Source organism: Sceloporus undulatus, chromosome 1 (genome assembly GCF_019175285.1).
Source record: "Sceloporus undulatus isolate JIND9_A2432 ecotype Alabama chromosome 1, SceUnd_v1.1, whole genome shotgun sequence".
NCBI lineage: Eukaryota > Metazoa > Chordata > Lepidosauria > Squamata > Phrynosomatidae > Sceloporus > Sceloporus undulatus.
Window position 1 is genome coordinate 181,237,629 of NC_056522.1, and position 20,660 is coordinate 181,258,288.

The window sequence follows — 20,660 nt, forward strand, 5'->3', positions numbered from 1 at the left end:
CAAGAGGATTAGGCTGTTTGGTAGTGCCCACTCTAGATGACTTTCAATTGCTAGTAAAGGCAACATTTGAAACATGTCTGCTGTTTTTCTTACTGGCAACAGGAACATTTTCCACAATGTTCAGCATAAATTGGGAGTAGGCAAATAGGAAATCCAGCCCTCCACATTCCAAATTCCACACCATTGTCTATGCTGGATAATGCTGATGGTAGCTGAAGTCCAACATGTACCTGGAGGGGCAAACTTTGTTCACTCTTGATCTACAGAATTATGTTTTCATTTCTGGTGTCCTTGGTGCATGGGGCTTTGAAAGATGTGATTTGAAGCCACAGCTGATCTCTTGGCAGTGGAAGACAACAGCAGTACTGTTCTAATCAGTGTTTGAGAGACCACCTTTGGGGAGCTGGGAACTGACACTTTAACTTCCCACAGCCTTTAAGGTTTTAGTGACTTGTGGGCAATTAAAAGGGCAGACTGGCAGCTACCGGGGAAAATGTATAAATAGGCCCAGGGCAGACATCAGTGGGAGAACGCCTGCAATTTCCTGAGAATGCTAGGAGATGATGCCTTAAAGCCAAAATCTTGCATTTGGTTATCCACAGTTAAGCCTACTGACTTCACTGAGGCCAAGCACTCATAATTGTTTAGTTTTCCCACGTTATCAAATATTCATATTTTGCTTTCAGCTACTGATGAGGTTTATTAACTAGGTGGAAAAATTAGTGTAGCAGCCAGATTCAAACAGGACTCTAATTAATGAGTTAGAGTAACCTGAAAGCTAGAAAAATCTAATTGCTCTGAAATGTCAAGCACATCTTTGGGGGGTCATTATCAGGGTGAATGCAGATAATACCAAGTGCTAGTTTTTCTGTGTTGCACAGTTTTGAACATCCAGTTAGACAACAGAATAACTTGCCAGAAGGGACATAATTGGCAGAACTGTGGTTTAGTTTTGACCAGAATCAAAACAGACACACTCCTGAAATGATTGATCAGAAACAGAAATAACAAAAACTAAAATCCACTAAAATCCACAGGAGAAAAAAGGAGACACATCTCAAGATAATCCCTTGAAGGGTATCAACATGCTGAATTGCATCAGGATGTTTTGCTAATAAAGGCAATTTCCCAGTATTTGAAGCATGTCTCCTGTTTTTCTTACTGGCAATAGGAAATTTTCGACAATATTCAGCATAAATTGGGAATAGGCAAAACAGGAAATCCAGCCCTCCACATTCTGAATTCCTCACCATTTTCTATGCTGGATAATGCTGATGGTAGCTGAAGTCCACCATGTACCTGGAGGGCCAAACTTTGTTCGCTCTTGATCTACAGAATTATGTTCTCCTCATTTTTGGCATCATTCATTTATGCTAGCCTATGGTCTTACATAAATACAAAGAAAGATAATGGGTTGAAAGGTCATGGAAGAATCTACAATTACCATATTGTAAGACAACCCTTCAACAAAACTTTCAGTCTTAGTAACAATCTGTATGAATTTCAAGATTAGCCATGTTCAAACAAAAATTTATAACCATGGTTTTGTTATGATATTGTTGTTAACTGTCCTCAAGTTGGCTTTGACTCATGATGATCCTGTAGATGAAATATCTCCAAGACCCTCTGACCTCAACTTCTCATGCTTCAAGCTTGGAGCTACACAACAGATCACAAGCTCTCCTCTTAATTGGTTATTTTTGAGGCACAGAAGCAGGGACAAAAGCCTCATGCCTTCAAGTCATGGAGCTTACTTTGGTGGGTTCTAGGGATAGAAGGCCTATAGTCAATTTCCAGAGGATGAAAAGGTGTGTGGTGGTGGTGGTAGTAGGTGATTCCCTGCTGCAAATAACAGAAGCAGTGGTTTGTGGGCGTGATATTATGTCTCATGAGCTATACTGTCTCCTGGAGGCAAATAACAGTATGCAGATCAAGGGAAATAAAAGTGGCACTCTATCTGGCATACACCACCTTGAATACTTTAGCCAGTTCTGGGCACCACAGTTGAAGAAGGATATTAGCAAACTAGAAGATGTCCAGAGAAGGACAACCAAGATGACCAAGGATTTGGAAACCAAGCCTTGTTAAACTGAGAGGAGACACTGTAGTTATCTTCAAATACCCAGAGGGATATCACGTAGATTATGGACCACGTTTGTTTTCTGCTGTTCCAGAGACTCAAACATGAACCAATAGATTCACATTGCAAAATAGATTCTATCTGAAAGTTTGGAAGAACTTTTTTTATTGCAAGAATGGTAACAGTGGGATAGACTGCCTCGGGGCTAGTTGGACACTGCCCCAAATCACAGCATAAATCCTGGGCATTTTTGGGAGATCTCAGCAGTTACAACTTCAGACAGCATAAAAGAACACTGTGTCTTGTGGAGAAAAAGAACCAATAATAAAACTCCACTCTTCTTTTCTCCCTCCTAAGTGCTCAAGTACAATCAGTCTGAACCACTTCTAGTGGTAAGGAGACAAAAACTGTTTATGTGAACTTCATGTAATACCAGAAATAAACATAAAACAGGCAGAACCAACAAGATGCAAAGAGCAAAAACACTGTGGTACTCTGAAAGGGCCACTTAACCCTTCTGTTTTGTGTTATTGTTTCTTCTTCTTCTCATTTTTAATACACTATACTCAGAATTCAGTTTACTGAATATCAAGAAAAAATCTTCAGAAAAGTGTCATCTATGGATGTAAATACTCATCTGCAATACTTTTCAAAAGAACAAGAAAATACAGAACTCTTTTCCCCAACTTGCAAGGATGCTGAGATATTTTCTGCTAGTATTGAAAAGCATTCTCATATTTGCAAGAACATTTTTGCACAAATCAGGCACACTCTGCAGAACTATGACAATTGTTACATCATTATACATGATTTTCCCAAACAGAAAAACAATGAGTTGTTTGGATCCTTTTCACCAGTTGGAAGTCTTTTTGTGCTTTCTGGGTGAATGTCTGGGCTTTGCTTCACAAATGATAAAGAAAGCAGTTTGACACAAAGACTTTCTGCACAAGTTACAAAAACCCTGACTGAGGGTAGAGGAGCCACACTGCAGAAATAATCCAGTTTGACACCACTTTAACTGTCATAGCTTAATGCTATGGAATTCTGGGAACTTTAATTTTGTGAAACATTTAGCATTCTTTGTCAAAGAGCTCTTATGCTGCAACAAATGATAATTCCCCGAATTCCATAGTATTGAGCCAGGGCAGTTAGTGGTGTCAAACGTGATTGTTTCTTCAGTGTGGATGCAGCCAGTATCACCATATCATTTTCCATCATTTGCAGAAACACTCAGTAGATTTTCAGAAAATCTAAAACAAGGGTATTAGTTCAGGTGCTCTCTGTATTAGTGGAATGGTGAAGCATGTGGTGGCCAAAGGGAAGTGAGTTCTTTGATCATGGTACCCAGAGCATGGATGTGTCCCCAATAAACTCCAAGCCTGGTGTCACGGCAAGCAACAATGTTTTTAGTTCCTCATCCAGTTCTGCACATTGCACACTAGACTCCATGGCTGTTATTTCTATGCCTTTGCCTTGACTTTTATTTTTGTGTTCTATAAAATGTATGACACCTTCCTCAGAAGTTTTTTTTTTTTTAATGTTGGAGGATAAACTAGAAATTGTACATCAAGAAAGAAAGAAACACAACAGGTGAAGTCACACTATGGTGCTTTTCGGGGTGTTTACTGAATCTCCTTGCCTGCCCTGAGGTGAAATTTGCATGCGATATTTAGTTGTTTTAGTTCATTCAAATGATACCCAGAGAACTTGCTTTAAAGGCTTCATATAAATGCAAATAATAACTTCATCTGAGGGCACAGGGTGTGCTACCCTGCTGAAACAAATCAAGGTTTAGAGCTGAACAGTGTCTGGATGTGAAACCACCTGGGAGACACATGGAAGCCACTTTGATTTCCATTATGGAAGAAAGGCTAAGAAGGGTTAGATGTATGCCAGATAAATAAATATGTCTGCCCACACACTAAGTGTGCAGTGACTTCACACATGTATTATCAAATAATCTCTTGTTATAATTTATTAAAATATTGTTACAAATTAATCAGTGTTATTAGAGATAGTCAACCTATGTGAATTTTGATAGAGGAAAAATAGCAAAAGTGCCTCAGGAAAACTTCCTTGCCCTGAAGCCCTTTCGGAAAAAAGTGACTCTTAATTTAAATGTAATGGAAGAGCTGTGGTCTTTCATGCGGTTTTTGGTTTGTTTGTTTTTGAAATTTTTCTAAGGAAACCCAAATGTCAACATGGCCATGTACCAATGATGTGCTTCATCGGCTCCATGTACCCATCTCTGGAGAGCTGAGTAGCTACACATTTGTGGGCCAGATGGAGCCAAGGTGGAAGTGCAAAAAGCCATCCAGATAAACTCAGACTGATCGTTGCAAAAACGGAGATGGGTGCCACTGAAGAGCTGAGTTATGACCAAGCCAAGTGATGAATGTGGAAAACTTATTGAAAATAGAGCATCTATTTAAATGCCTGCTGTGTAGTTGAAACCATAGGCAAAAGGTATCAGATCTCAAAAAAGGCTCTCAGTTCCTAACAAGAACAAATAGCTTTGAGATCCTGAAAGAAGTCAGTATGATTACATTCTTTTTCATTTAGTCCTGAGCCCTTTTTATACTCAGGAAAATATAAAACTCTTTTTAAAAAATGATGATTAACAGTAGAAAATGAAATAATAAATAGACATACTTAGAATGCCACAGAGGATAATTCCTAGGGTTCTTTTTTTGTTGCTGCTGCTGAGGCTGCTGCTTTTAAAAAGCAGGAGCTTGATTAATTTTTACTTGACACTATAAATCGGGGTCCTAGTAATCTCCACTAATTTTACTAGACTTACCCAGGACTACAACATTATATTTCCATGGGCAAAAGTGGGCTATAGCTTTTATGTATTTGAAGCAATTTACATATAATGTACAAGAATACGATAATAACATTCCATCCAAATTTTCCTGCTGTTAGTCTTCATTTAAATATAAGTTGTATACATTTCATCTGCATTAGACTTAATTTGAAACTCCTAAATTACAGATGGCACCACGTTTTGCAATTCAAAAGACTCCTACATGCTGTCCTGAAGACAATAAGTTTTTCAAAAGTGCCGTGGGGGAAATAGATGTTGGTAGAAACATGACACAGGATGCTTTAGAACGGCCATGGTGAGAAAATACAGAAGAAGCTTCCTCTCAGGAGGTATACAGAGAGATGTCATTTCTCTGGATAGTGCCAATATTCTTTTTAGACCAATAGTTCCCAAGCACGTGTTTCTAGATATTACTGGACTCGAATATCTAGAAGGCCCAAGCCAACATTGCCAATGGTGAGAGATTCTGGAAACTCTAGTATGAAGCATCATACTGTTACATATGAAAAATTAGCACACCTGTTGCATCCCAATTTCTACTTTGTCCCAGGCTTAAGCATCATCCCAGAGATGCATCCAAGGAAGTACACTTTAGTCTACAAAAGCTCATGCTGCCAATTTCTTTCTTTCAGTTAGTCTCAAGGGTGCTGCAAGATCTCTTTGCAATCGATTCTATGGACTAACATGGCTATATTTTTGAATTCCACCTCAGTGATATGGAATTCTGGTATTTGTACTTTTGTGAGATACTTAGCCTTCACTGTCAGAGCGCTCTGATGCCACAACAAACTACACATATCAGGATTCCATAGGACGGAGCCATGACAGTTAAAGCGTTGTGAAACTGCATTATTTTTACAGTGTAGATGCACCCTTAGAAATGTTACAAAGATTTATTCACATGTTCTTAGTCACATAAAAATCAACACATGAAAAAAAAAGGATTGGGGTGCACTGGGTAGTCTTGCATGTTATATTATGTGGGTCAGTCAGTTTTGCTCCCTAGCATTTTTCCTCATAAGGTTTCCAGACCCTTCATCATTCTGGTCGCCCTCAGTTCCTCTTTATTTCCAGCCATGCAGTCAGTGCAAACTCAAACCTTGGCACAGCAGAATTGCATTTACTATGCAAATAACAAGCAAATAGGTAATGCTTGTGAGCATTCATCTTAAATTGTTTGTTTTGGGGGGGGATGATAACATTATGAAGCAATATTAAGAGAAATATCTGTAGGTGTATTTCCTCAGGGCCAATCCATATAATAATGAAGTATTTTTAAAAGACGGTGTTTATTCAGACACCATCCTTGTTTTCTATTTGTGACAGTTTTTGCTTTCCGCTAGAATACTTGCAGCTGAAAGGATATTTTCTTGTCTTTCCAGGAAAAGAAGCAATAGTGTATCTCATATACTTTACTTAAGCTGAAATAACATTGTTTCTTATAGCTTGCCAATGGGTACTCTTCCTTCTTTGACTGTTAGTGTTGTAGGAAGGAATTTCAGTTTTAATCCAATTGCTAGGATAGATAAACTGAATCAACACATGTGTACATAGCATTGATTTAATAGATCTATTGTAATTCAGGCTAAGAATTGGGTTTAGTCCATAATATTCTCCTTCAACAACTGAGGAATCCTAAAGTCAAATTCTTGAGAAATGCCTGTTTTCTCATTGTGAATGCAAACTCTGGATCCAGGTGGTCTCCTGCCTCCCATCCCATCCTACACACAGCCTGAAGCAAAGAAATGATTTATACCACCTCTGCTTCTTACAATCTACTGACTCTTACTGTGAAAACAAAGAAAGCATACATTAGAAACAAAACGTGATGAAGAAGACTTTCTTCCTCTGAAATGATTCTAGTCTTTGTGGGGCCTGAGAATGACACAATCCACAAAGCAGTCCAACTCTACAGAATCATGGCATGTTTCTGTCCACAGAAAGAAAGCTGGCCAATGGTGAAATGCTGTAAGCATTCAAAGGCAGCTGGTTGTTCTCAAAACCTGAAGTCTCCATTCTTCATTTCTCTGCCTCTCTGAAGCAGGCATCAACTGGACTTGATTTTGAAAGCCAAGCTTCACTTTGGATGGGTAGTTTTCTGCTCAGATACTGAGCTTAGGAAACAGCCTGAAACTGGGGGCCCATACAGATAGGCCAAATTAAAGCTGCTTCGGGTCACTTTGGAGGTATGCTGTTTAAATGACACACACATCTTAAAAGTCCAGAAGCTGCACCAAAGCTGGACTCCAGTCCTTAGGATCGGAGCATGGCGTTGGCGCAGCTTCTGGCTTCTTAGGACGCATGCATCATTTAAACAGCATACCTCCAAAGCGACTCAAAGCAGCTTTATTTTGGCCTGTCTGTAAGGACTCTGAGTCAATCCATTGATCCATGCAGCCCCAGACTGTCTACCCAGAGATCGAACCTAGGGCAAACTATATGCTCTGCCACTGAGCTTTGGCTCTTGTCACCTCAGTTTTGTGTTGCATTCTACCGTCAGCCCTAGAGGATGCTGCAACTATATTTATCTATCTGGATTATTTTACAAAAGAATTTAAAAAATAAAATAAAAATAAAGATGTCTCAATGTTTTCACCGCTAAAATCTATATTGCATGTTTTGAGCATTTTGATCCTTAGGGAAGAGAGAGTACAACAACACACACAATGTTCTTTTTTCAAGACATATGAAAATATTTTGTAAAATTAAATGTCACTTTAAAAACTGAACATCCTTATACTGAGCAGAGAGATTTTTTTAAAGGAATGTTTGTGAAAATATGGTATATCTGGTGTTTTTTCTATACCTTACAATGCTTTAAGGAAATATACAACCCTTAACACTGTGTGGGTTATCAAACTGGAAAAAAAAACTAAGAATGTAAGTTCTTCCAGGATTGCTGCACTTACATGCACCCCATATGAATTGCACATTTCTTTCTTCTTGGTATATTAATAACACAAGTCTTGCCCTGTTTCCCTTTTCTTGGAGGCTCCATCATATGCGGAAACAAAGCCTTGCTTATCGGTGCCTTTCTCAACTATGTTTTTTTTAATATCTTAAAATAAAACAAACAAACAAACCACTTTTTGTTTACAGTTTACAGCATGCAAAGCACAAAAGTGCACTAGACATCCTGGGGGTGGGAGGGATATGAAGCCATTTCAAAAAGTATTCTACTGAAATTCAAAACACTTTCTTTGGATCCAAGACAATTAGGAAAAGCATAGCTTAATAATAAATGTTATGAGGTTGATTATGGCTCATACAATGTAATTTGAAGAACCAGACAAAACATGGATCCATAGAATAGTGAATAATTAAACAAGGAAATTTATTTTGTAAGAAGAAATATAATCCCACTGTAGTAGTAACAGTAGTCATAGTAATTTATGTCCTGAGCAAAACACTAGCTGAATATCATCTGGTCTGGTGCACAGATGAATTTCCTTTGCTATTAGGGGAATCCAAGGGAAGATTAACAATACAACTGTTCAAACACATTGTTTCACATTGTGCAGTATGTTTAATTTAATGGAGCTCTTTGTTTTATAGTCCAGCATTATGAGTTGTGTATTCTTATATTCAAGCTACACAGGTTGTGGGATGCATAAAGATAATATAATGGTTATCTCTCACTATATTCAAAAGTGCTATGGATATGCCAGTGTGAAGGATCCATATGGGTAAAAATACAATAAGTATAGTGCAATAACAATAAAACCATTTTAATTACACAGATGAAGTCCCAAAAGAAACTGCATAAGGCACGTGGAGGGAACACTATGTATTAGTAACAAAGATAGTAGGAAGGCCACATGAATCTGGAAAGCAGGATTCAAATCCCCACTTGGTTACAGGAACTCACTGGGTGACTTTGGGCAAGTCACACACTCTCACCTTCCGAGGATGGCATATGCAAACTCTCTCTGAAGAAACTTTCCAAGAAAACCCCATTGGGGTCACTGTAAGTTGGAAACATCTTGAAGGCACACAACAACAGCTACAGCATTGTAGTATCACAATCTTCTCTTCTTTAAACTAAACATACCAAACCACTTGAACTGTTTCTCATATGGTTTTGTTTCCAGACCTTTTAGTGTCTTAATCACTCCATGCCAATTCCCTCTCCTTCCATTCCTCACATTGTTTTTGATGACGCCTTAATTTCCCAGAAGTGATTTGCAAGGTGGAGTCAAGAGACTGATGAAGAAGGGCAGCGCATCAGCAAAAAAATGTTGTCTACCAGTCCTTCAACAGAAAACCTCTGTCAGATCAAAAGCCTTTAAAAGATGGAAAGAGGTCTTCCTTCCACAAGGAAAAGGTCTTGGAACCAACACAGTAAAAATATAGATAACGTCCAAAATGTTTGTCTGTGCCAGTATGTTCAAGAGCTGATGAATATTATGCTTAGGCAGATCCTTTCAAAGTGAATCCAATGACTGATGGATGGGGGTTTCCAACAAAAGTGACAGGTAACAGACTCAAGCCAACACATAGACTTTTTAGCCTATAAACTCATTACTTCCAGAGCATTCTTAGCCGAGAAACTGTATGAGAAAACACAATTTACTTGTCACTTTCTTAATGTAATTCTAGACTAGGAGGAAATGAGGAAATTAAAATTTAAGAATGCAAACTCATTCTAGTGGTTTGAAGTGGTAAACAAATATAGCGAAGGACCCTGTCACCATATGCCACTCCATTTTCATGTGCCTTACTAACTGCAAGGTAGGGCACAAAGACCACAAAATACTCAGTATAAATATTAAAATTTCAAGTTAGTATTCATATGAATATTTATTCATATGAATGTGTCTTAACAAGAAAGGAAACCAAGGCTTTAAATCCTATCAGCTGTCCTTCAGGTAGTTAATAATTGGATCCCGGCTTTTCTAACCTGTTTAATTCTTTTTTAAGGGGGGATATGGTATATATACTATTGTATGTAGAATGTTTTTAAATGTTGTAAGCCGTTTTGATTGTTTTCACAAAAAGTGGGATATAAATAAAAATGTATTTATTATTTATTATATTATTTTCTGGTTTGTTTTTGTAGTTGTTCATTATGACATCCAAGGAAGGAAGAATAGCTGTCTGGACAGACAAGCATACCCAGACAAGCCTTGTTTATTCCTGGAGCCTGACTGATATCAGGGCCTATTCCCATGTGGTCTGGGATATATCCTGTGTGTTTAACCACATCAGCACATTACAGAAGCCTATCACATTTAAAGGCACTTGCTGTGCATGTTGGACTGTGGAATCACCAAACCAACAGTGAACCTACCCAGCAAAGCTAGACAACGTCTTTCAAAAAATGCAGTCAAAGATTTGTCTAGCTGAACATACCAGAAAAGAATTGCAGTTAAGGCTTACCATCACTGTTCTAAATAATTTGGTTTTATTTATTATCATTAAATATCACTCATTCACAAGATGACTCTAGTATCACTGTACAATTTAGACCGTCATGGATCCAGATGAGAAGTTGATAGACTCTTCTCACCAGAGGTTATTTTGCATTCCCCTTAGTATTTTCATAATATACAGTTTGGCTCTTGGTTGACTCCCTGATCCCTTCAGGTATCTAACTAACCCACATTCCTTGTGGATTTACTCCAGCTTATATACATCAGTCTTAATTCCCATTTGATACAGGGTCAACTATGACAGCACTTAAAAAAGAGGAGGTAAGGAAAAGGCAAAGTGGTTTCTCAAAGAATTTTTGCATGCATGACTTGTTAGGTAAATAGTGCTATCATCTATATGTGTAGGAGGGAGAAATGGGGGAGTCATTTTTCAGGGAAGGGTCAATGGCCTTTCCTAACTCCCCCGCTCCCATAGCACTGATAATAGCACAGAACTTATGGTAGAGGAATCCAAGATATTTAGTTACAAATCATTGCAACCAGACCGATGAAGACCAAGGTGTTTTTTTAAAACACACACACACACACACCTCGGTATATTAAGGAGAAGACTGACAGATTTTCACAGCTCAGTTACCTTCTGGGTATAAAACTTTTCTATTTTCATAACAGTTTTGACAAATGACTGCCTTGTGGATGAAAGACAAGACAATGCTAACTTTATATGCTGTTTTCATGGTGAATTTTAGATAAATCTTTTTGTTTCATGTTCAATCTTTGTTGTCTGCATATACCCTCAAACTTTCAGTTTAACAATACCTCACGCTTCAGTTGACACTTCACTATGAGCATATGTCAACCACATGCAGGGACTGAAGGCAGACTATGAGAAAGAAAGCCTTGATGTTTGAAGAATTTTCAGCAAATTAGCTTTGTTTCCACGCACTGTGTACATTTTCTCAACTACATCAAAAGTGCAGGTTTCTGACAAAATATGTGGGTAGATATATAAACAGTTACACTTATACACAAATACACATGGAATTCTGAAATGATGCTGTTTAAAAGAACAAAACAATCTCCCTTTAGATTTATAAGTTTGGGCACCAAAATGGAAATTCTACAAAAACTGGGGTTTGGAAAAATAAAAAGTTATTTCTAGATGCATTTTGGATAAGGCCTTTAAGTGGTATCTAGGAAGTTCAAAATGTTTTTCTTTGCAAAATTTATTTTATTTCACATGTACAAATTATTACAAATTTGTGTCTTTTTTAGGCGCAGGAAATGCTAAAACATGTTGCACTTCCCTTCTTTCCCATGAGGCAGGAACCTATCCCTATTCTTTCCATGTTATTTCTGCCACTACTATCAAAATTTATGTTAAAGAAGTCATGACCAGGAATATATCCACTTTCTTAACTGGCATATACCTGTAATAGCATATGGAGGCGAAGCCTGAACTCTGCCTAAAAGCCGACATGACTGAACTGTGATGCCATCATACTTTGAACTTATCATGAGGCAACACGACTCACTCTAAAAGACGATATTGCATGTTAAATTAAGAAAAGAAGAAGACCACACTACAGATGGACTGATTCAGTCTAAGCATCCTTAACAATCTAACAGTCTAACAATCCTTAACCAGAGTTCTTGGAAATCTCTCATTTATAGGGCTGCTATAGGCCAAAGTCAAATTGACAGCAAATAACAACAGCAAATACGGGGAAACAGGTTTGACAATATTAATAAAGTAACTTGAAAAAACACTTCAAGAAATGGTTGTAGAAGCCACTATTTGACAACATGGAACTCATTTATGATTCACTTATTACCCATTGCAGTGTGATGATAATAAGAAAGACTGTGGCCTTTTCTGTGATGAACAATTGGGTTACATGAAAACCTACTAGAGGCATATATATATATATATATATATACACACACACACACACACACACACACACACACACACACACACACACAATCTATGTGTCATTGCAGGTTATCCAGTGCATAATCTATGCAGCACCTAAATGTTGTGCTGGTATCCAAGAATAACCTGACTGTCAAACTTATTCATCAGATGTTGGTTACATGCTGTCTGTTGGCATCCAAGGAAAAACAATATTACAGCTAGTCCTTTCATCTTGTCATGAGAAATTAAAATAATATAGAGAGAGACAGACATCTTTGGTGCATGTTAATAAAAATATATCAACCTTTTACCTAGATCATTGGTAAGCAGACTTTTAGATGTTTGCAAAAGTAAGTTCCATTGGATTAAATGAGTTGATTCCAAATTTCGTCACACCAAATGAAAACTGGCTAGGGGAAGGTTTGAATCTCCCATGTTTGCATTGATCTGGATCAAGACCACAAACACTTAATTGAGCATTAAAAATGGAAAGGGTTCTTAAACCGCATAGTACATGCAAAATGCTATGTATTTGTTTAGCCTTCAATTCCCGCTGTTCCTCTTTTTACCCCATCCCCTTTCCCTTCTATGTTGCATGTAAAGTCTGACTTGCTTTTATTAATTGAATGTAAACTGTTTTGGGTAGAAATGCCTGAAATGAATAAATAAAATAAATGGCAACTATTTACATTAAATTTTAAATCCTATATGGCTACACTCTCTTGAGTTTCTTTTTCACAGCAGCAATATAGTAAGGTTGAGTAGATTTGTTGATATGTAAAGGTGAACCACCATTCATTTTGGAAGCAGAAAAGCAACCATTCAGTTTTCAAAAACCGCCCTCTGTAACATGATTAATATAGCTACCTCTGTCCTTTGCTGCCAGCATTAGGTTGTCAGAGGTATACTCCCTCTTTATGATGGGGATTCTTTTTTTGAAAGCTTTGGCTAATAGCTGTTGATAGACCTCTGCTCCATGAATCTGTCTAATCCATTTAAAAAGCCATCTTATACCAGTGGCCAACACAACAGCATTTAACTAATACAATGCATGCTAATTCTGCACTGTGTAAAGAAGCATTTTCTTGACAGCTTCATTCTCTCTTAGTTTAGGAGGGTTTTAAATTGCTCGCTCAGTCACTAACTTACTGCCTCCTCTGCTTTTTCTAGGTGAAGACAGTGTACTGCCATTTTGTTAAAATCAAAATGTAACACTGGAAAATTTATGAATGTGAACTTCCATCATTGATACTAGATATATGTACACATCATGCATATGGAAAAATAGACTTGACATATTAATAGCAATGGATGTGTTAATAGGCAATGGTGTTAATATGTAAGTTTATCACACTGGCCCTTGAACAGGGCCATCGCATTACAAAAAGGGGGTGTGATGGGAAACAGAAGGGGTGAAGAATGCATCTTACTGTTCAAAACCGTTCTCAAAAATCGCCGCCTCTGGGATGGATATGGAATGCGATGGGAACGTATGGTGGTGGAGGCAGCATTCTCCTCTGTGGTTATACTCAATGCAAAATGACATCCTGTTATCCTGTTAGTGTCAGATTAATGCTGTCATATGCCCTTTTCATGTTGCTGAGAGGGAAAGATTTCCTCCCTTTCCCAACAATCCACCACCCCCTTAAAACCTGCCTGTCCTAGAAGATGCCTTCACTGCTATGCTTCTGTCTATAGGGACATAATAAGATGTTTTTCTACTCTGCCACCTATTCTCCAGATGCCATTACATGGCCATGGGATATGTGTGCAAAATGAGGCATTTAGTTTTTAAGGCATGTGAGAAGGGAGTCAGAGTGTAGTTCTACCTAGGTGGACCTTTATGCCCTATTTCTCGATCCAGGATCACAGCCATTGGTGGGAAATAAATGCAAGCACCTCCATCAAGACAGTGTCATAGTCTTGTTGAACTTCATTTAGCTTTGTTACAAAAGTAATTTTATATTTGGCCTGAGTAGGAAATTTGAAATTAAAGCAACTGAAGCTGTAGGGAAAGCTACCTCTTTAATTGTTTTTCTTGCTGTACTTCAGCTGACTGATAATTGAGGGCCACTGGGAAATATACAACTTTCACATTTCTAAACTATTTATCTGTTTATTTAAAAAGCATATGAGCCATCTTATCAACCCTCCCAAAGTGGCATAAAAGAAAATTAAAAACCATAAAACATAACAGTAACAAGAATAATTAAAAATAATGTAATCAAAATGAGCTGTGAAAAATAAACACTCTACATATAATGGCCACAATAACTAAATTACAGACCAAAGCAAACAGTTTAGTATTTAGGGCTGGGATGAGGAACTCACTGTCTACATTACAACTCCCATCTCACCCATCATGGAGATTATTTGAGTAGCAGCCCAAAACATCTGGTGGTCCAATGGTTTTCCTAAAACCTAGTTTAGGCCTCACTTAAAGGTCTATAATGATACCACTTGTAATAAACGGACATTTTGTTTTTATATACAAGTTGAGTATCCCTTATCCAAAATTCAGAAATCTGAAAAACTCCAAAATTCAAAACTGTCCACATGGCTGGCTGAAATAGTGACTGCTCTGGTTTCTGATGGTTCAATGTACACAAACAAACTTTTTTACATGCACAAAATTATTAAATTATAATAAAAATTATTGAAAATTACCATCAGGCTATATGTATATGATGTATGTGAAACATACTTTATAAACTCATGTATAAGTCTAAAAATGCTAGTCCAAAATTTGACTCCAAAAACCTGATTTGACTTATCCATAGGTCAATGTAAGTAATATGCTTCAACTCTTAGCAAAAAGGGAACCATCCCCTTCTCGGAGTACAGTGGTGAAAGGTGAGAGCAGCAACTAAACAATCACTGAGCCTCTCTAATGTCGCTGCTGTACTGCTATGTCTGGCCTTTTTGAACACCTGGGTAGAAAAATGGTGGTGGTGATAGCACTTTGGCACTTCCCCCTCAAAGGAATGCTGAGAGGAATAGGTCTTTGAAGGATCTGAATAAGACTTTTGTGTACTCTTGTCAGCTTCCATGGGCTAAAATCAAGCAAAGATTGAATCAAGCAAACATTAAAATTAAACTGTAATCACTGTTTTTCTTTGTTTTGCCTTTACATCCTTTTGGATATGTGCACATTTTCTTAGCCCTGCCTATGCCTGGTTGCCTCCCCTGCCACATCACACCATTTACCACAGTTCCCTCCACATCCATTCAGCCTTTAGGGTGAGCACAAACAGTTATCAGAATTTTGTAAGTTCTTTGGCATCATCTTCCTTTGCTTTATCCTTTACATCCTTTGTTCCATGCCCCTAAGTTTTACTCTTGATTTATCCATGGGTCATATCACAATCCATAATTCTGGCCACCTACCCTGTCCTCAACTTATACATGAGGTCAGCTTATACAGTCAAGTGTATATGGTAAATTAATTTTACATTCAGACTTGTGTCTCATCTCCAAGATAGTCCATTATGAATGTGCAGATATTCCAAAATCTGATAAAATCCAAAATCCAAAGTACTTCTGGTCCCAGGCATTTCAGATAAGGGAGACTCAACCTATAGTAAATTCTACTCACCTAAAGAGCCTTCATTGCCATTAATATCATTCAGAAAACTAACCCGAAAGAAAATAAAAACAGAATCAGGCATAGACTTGAGGAATGAAAATCTCTTGCTGAAAATTACCAACTTGACAAGTTCAGGAGTTGCCATATTGCATGCTTATTTATTTAACACCCCATTTTCCTTGCCATTTTCATCCAATAGCATTTATAACAATATAAACAATTTCTATATTTCTAGAAGGCTGCCATTAATCATTCTAGGCTAAGCAACAAGTTATAGATACTGTTTACTTACAATAGATCTGATGAGGTTTTCTTTTGCCAGTTTCAGCGAGGTCTTGTAGCAATTTGCCAGGTCTTCTTTATGGCTATCAGTAATATGCCCTCGTGCTATAGGACCCACAGTATGAATGACATCTGCAAAGAACGGTCAAATAAATAAATAAAGATCAAAGTAAACAATATAACATCTTAAATTGAACCATTAAGCACCAAAATGGCAATTTCGAGGATTCAAACAGACGTAATACATGACACAGCTGTTACAGAGAAACACCATAAATTATAATTTTAATGCTTACATTTAAGTGAGGCCATTTAAGCTGAAGCAGAATCCAAAAGCAAGGTAAGGTAATAGAGGCTGCCTTTTATGTGCCCCCATTGGGACACAAATTACTATTTATGGAGACATTTAATCTATACCATAACAACCTATTTGCTTTTTCACATTCATTTGCACACTGTTCTTCATATTTGTTGTCCTACAGCCTGAAACAGTCCGCACACAGACTACTATAATAAAATGCAAAACCATTTCAGAGAGTTAGGTAGTATCTTAGCCTATGATGTCTATGACCTATGTTTTAGACCCACCCACCACTGTTGTGGAAATTTCTCCCCACAATACCATTCACCTTTCTTTCCTGAAGCATATTTAGACGGCGGACTATATAACGCATTAAACCAAGAATGAAATTATTGGGTGACCGTAGGACTATCCCACTTGCTGAAAGTATGCCTGTATCATACTGTAAATTGGAGCATGAGGAATAATCCTGATTGTACTGTGACTTTAGATGAATGTCATCTCTGCTGTACTAAAGATGGATGGCATCCTCAGAACAAATCTGGGTAATGCTCAGAATATTACCTCATGAGGGTTTGTTCTTAGGATGCTATCCATCTTTAGTACTTGTACAGCAGAGATTACATTCATCTAAAGTCACTGTACAATTAGGGTCATTCCTCACGCTCCAGTTTACAGCATAATACAAGCATACGTCATTCAACAAACCATCTGATACTGAAGCTCCTTTTTACAAAGCCATTTTATGCCTGCCTAGTCCCCTCTTTGTCTCCTTATCTTCTGCCTAGCTGGAATTTTTTTAGTAGCATGATCATTAGGGAGTAGTGAAGGAGGGCTGGAGAAAAGCAGACTTTTAGTGTCAGGTTGCAGCAGGAGGTCTGCGATGAAGAATGCAATGAAGCCTGAGCTGAGAGAGAGTGGTTCTCTGCATTAGTCAATCCTACTGTAACTCTGTGTGCTTGCATACAATAGGCAAGATAAGCAACTTCTGCCTCCAAAATCCTTTACTGACCATGTGTGGACAGCAAAACAGAGAGAAAAAGAAAGAGCCAATATGCTTGCCTCATTGGCTCCCCTAGCATATTTAAAAAACATAAATCTATTAAGTTTGCCTGTCAAAATGAATTTCATAACAGTGGTGGTGAGAGAAATTGTTATCCCTAAGTGCATTTTTAAACAAGCCTTCAAATAGTCTCTTGACAAGATTGTTAACTTTAAACAAAAGCCTTCCTGAAACATTTTGAACCATTTTTCTTTTCGGTAGTGTAGAAATCTATCCCTTTTCTTTTTGTGTCAGTTCTGCCTCTGGTACCAAATTTCCTTTTAAAGAAGTAATTACTTCATTTCCTGAGATATGTTTGTGTTAGAACATATGGATCTCATCCAAAAGTGTTTATTGCTGTTAACTGCCCTCAAGTCAATTTCAACCCATGGCAACCTTGTGGATGAGATATCTCCAAGACTCCCTGTCCTCCACTGCTCTGCTTAGTTCCTGCAAACTCATACTCATGGCCTCCTTAATAGAGTCCACCCATCTAATATGTGGGCTTCCTCTCTTTCTGTTTCCATCCACTTTCCTAGTATTATTGCTTTTTCTAAAGAGTCGTGCCTTCTCATGATAGTATGACAGCCTCAGTTTTGTCATCTTGGCTTCCAGGGAGATTTCTAGCCTGATTTTTCTAGGAGCTATTTGTTTGTCTTTTTGGCTCTCCATGGGATCCTCAGCAGAAAATCTGTGGTTGTTGCCATACAATACAGAGGGTATCTATTGGGTCTGAGTTAAACAACCTGTCAACAACATGCCCCCAGAGCAACCATGTTTTCCAGCACATCTTATGGAAACCACCATTCTTGCCTCTTTAGGACCATACATATTTACTACATGTTAGCAAGTTTGTCCTCATCTTTTTATTTTTACTCCCCACAGTTAGTTTTATACAGTCATAATTTGGTTAAAATAAAACCCAATATGGTTACCATCCAAGTCTAACCTTCAGTATTACAGAACAATTTCCAACTCCTGCATAGCTGGCCAGGTTGAAATCACATTTCCGTTCTCCAATCATCTTTGCAGATTAGCAAATGTGAAGAGTTAAATGACTGCCAATGGGCAACACCCAGGAGGGAATTTGTTTTGTAAGTAAACAAGTACCAAACAAACAGGGAAGGATTTATACAGCTAAACCTTCTGACAGCTTTAAAAATATCACACTGAGAAGCACAAGAAAGGGAAACTATCAACCTTCCTGTTTTAATCATAGTTATTTCCTCTAGTTATAGGAACAAAACTAGATTATTTGGCTTGATTATTACATCTGTAGTACTTAACAGCAAAGTCCTTTGAAATACTGAAATTTGATGTCAGATGACAGGAAGGATGACAACCAGCGATCAAAAAAGGTACATTGCTTTTACCCTTCAGCCAACCTAAGCATTATAATCCATATGCATTTTATGCTGCACAATAATAAACTAAGAACTGTTGCCAGTAGAACAAACAAATGTGGAAATGCACAGAGAGAAATATGTGTTTCCCATTTCATTCTGAAAACCCTTTCATTACAGCTGCTTATAGTATTTGACTGGAACAGCTTGCTCAGTGAACTGTGTAAAACAAAATGCCTATGCATATGAAGTTATGATGGCGGTTGCTATTTGTAAAAAATGGAAATGTTTTTAAGGTCAACACCCACCCAGTGCCTAACACAGAGAAGCATCATTTTAGTAGTCTGCTAAAGCCTTTACCACAGGAACCTGCCACAGCGGGGCCCTGTCATCTGCAATAAAGACTTAGCACCACAAAATACTGCTGGACTAGCAAGCAAGCTTGACATTTTATTGGCAAGCGAGACCCACAATATTAATATATCAATCATAATTAACAATGTCCAAACAGTGCATTAATGTGCACATGTTGTATGATGGTATCAAGAGCTGCAAATAAGGCTGCTAATTGCTAAACATTTGCACTGATGTAACAGAGCACAACAACAGAAAATCTGGTTATTTTTGAAGTGCTGCCTTGGTCCTAGATTTGGTAGTTTCTTCATTGTCTTGCAAATCAGAATCTAACCATCAGCCCTGGATGTGGCTGCAAATTTGACTTTCTATTTCTTAACAGACCAGGCCATGCATCATAGCGCTAGACTTCTTTATTAAAGAACAATTCGTCTGGTAATAAAATTGCTTCTCCAAGCATGCAAGCTAGCCATGAAAAAGCTGGCATTGCTAGTTTGCCAAAGACTAACAGAGACGTGTTTGGAGTGTGGAGCTGTGTGACAACAACATAACCTTACTAAAGACTAAAAGAAACTAACTGCAAATAATTAGTTGTTTGTAAGTAAAAAAAAAAATCAGTACTGAATACAGGCCTAAATTACAATATGATTGCAACCAAATGATGGATACCTTCACTCTTTCTTGTAAAGTAATTTTAATGTTTTCATAGTTTAAGGGTACAGCTACACCAAATTGGGGGGGGATTACATTATGCTGTTGTCTTGTGCTCTGTTGTGGGTATTGAGGCAACAACTAGGAAGCAGAAAGAGAGTGTGTTGTTTACCACAGGTCAGTGGCTTCTAGCATTTTGAATTTTTAAAAATTGCTACAAGGGTCACTCTTCAAGTTACTTTTGTTTAATAGGAAAGCAAAGAGTAACTTTTTAATTTCAATTATAATGGCAACTAACTACACTTCAGGACAATCAGAACTATAACTCTAATTACCTTTTTAAAGGAACTTGTCAATGTCTTAACCTTAGCCTCTTCTGAAATATTAGGGTTTATATCTATGTACAGAACAAACACAACTTAGTAGTATGCTAAAGTGAGACAAGAACTCTCATGATGCAACACTAGCAATTTGTTAGGGATGTGATGTGTTGTAACCTTCAAAAATACAGAGCTGGCACAAAGAAAACAGTACAAGGATGCAAGGTAAAGTTGAGGGACCTCAACAAGCATCTCAAAGGACATAGAAGACATGTGGGGTTACCTCCTCTACAACCTGTGAATTATGCAGGAAGCCTATGACTCCATCAAACTCTTTTGAATATAAAAAACCAGAAGGTTCAAGAACTTTCTACAAAGCACTGACTTGTAAAATGTCTAGGAACTGTTACACAATTAGCAACGGAAGAGAAAATATCCTAAAGCTCATGTGAAATAAGGAAACTGTTGTTAAAGGTTACTGACAAATATAGCATTGAAGGCAGAGGAGGAGGAGGAAGAATGAATGAGAGAAAAACACTTTGGGAGACTAAATGAGGTCTGCTCTCATCTAAGGCATTCCATAA

General features: G+C 37.7%; 1 protein-coding gene across 1 annotated transcript in view; it reads right to left on the reverse strand.

The window, feature by feature from the left end:
• MACROD2 (mono-ADP ribosylhydrolase 2) overlaps positions 1 to 20,660 on the reverse strand; it is a 1,190,526-nt gene that overhangs the window by 585,932 nt on the left and 583,934 nt on the right. The window contains exon 6 of the mRNA XM_042468449.1: positions 16,076 to 16,197. Coding sequence (XP_042324383.1) covers positions 16,076 to 16,197 — 122 coding nt within the window. The remainder of the gene's footprint in view (positions 1 to 16,075; positions 16,198 to 20,660) is intronic.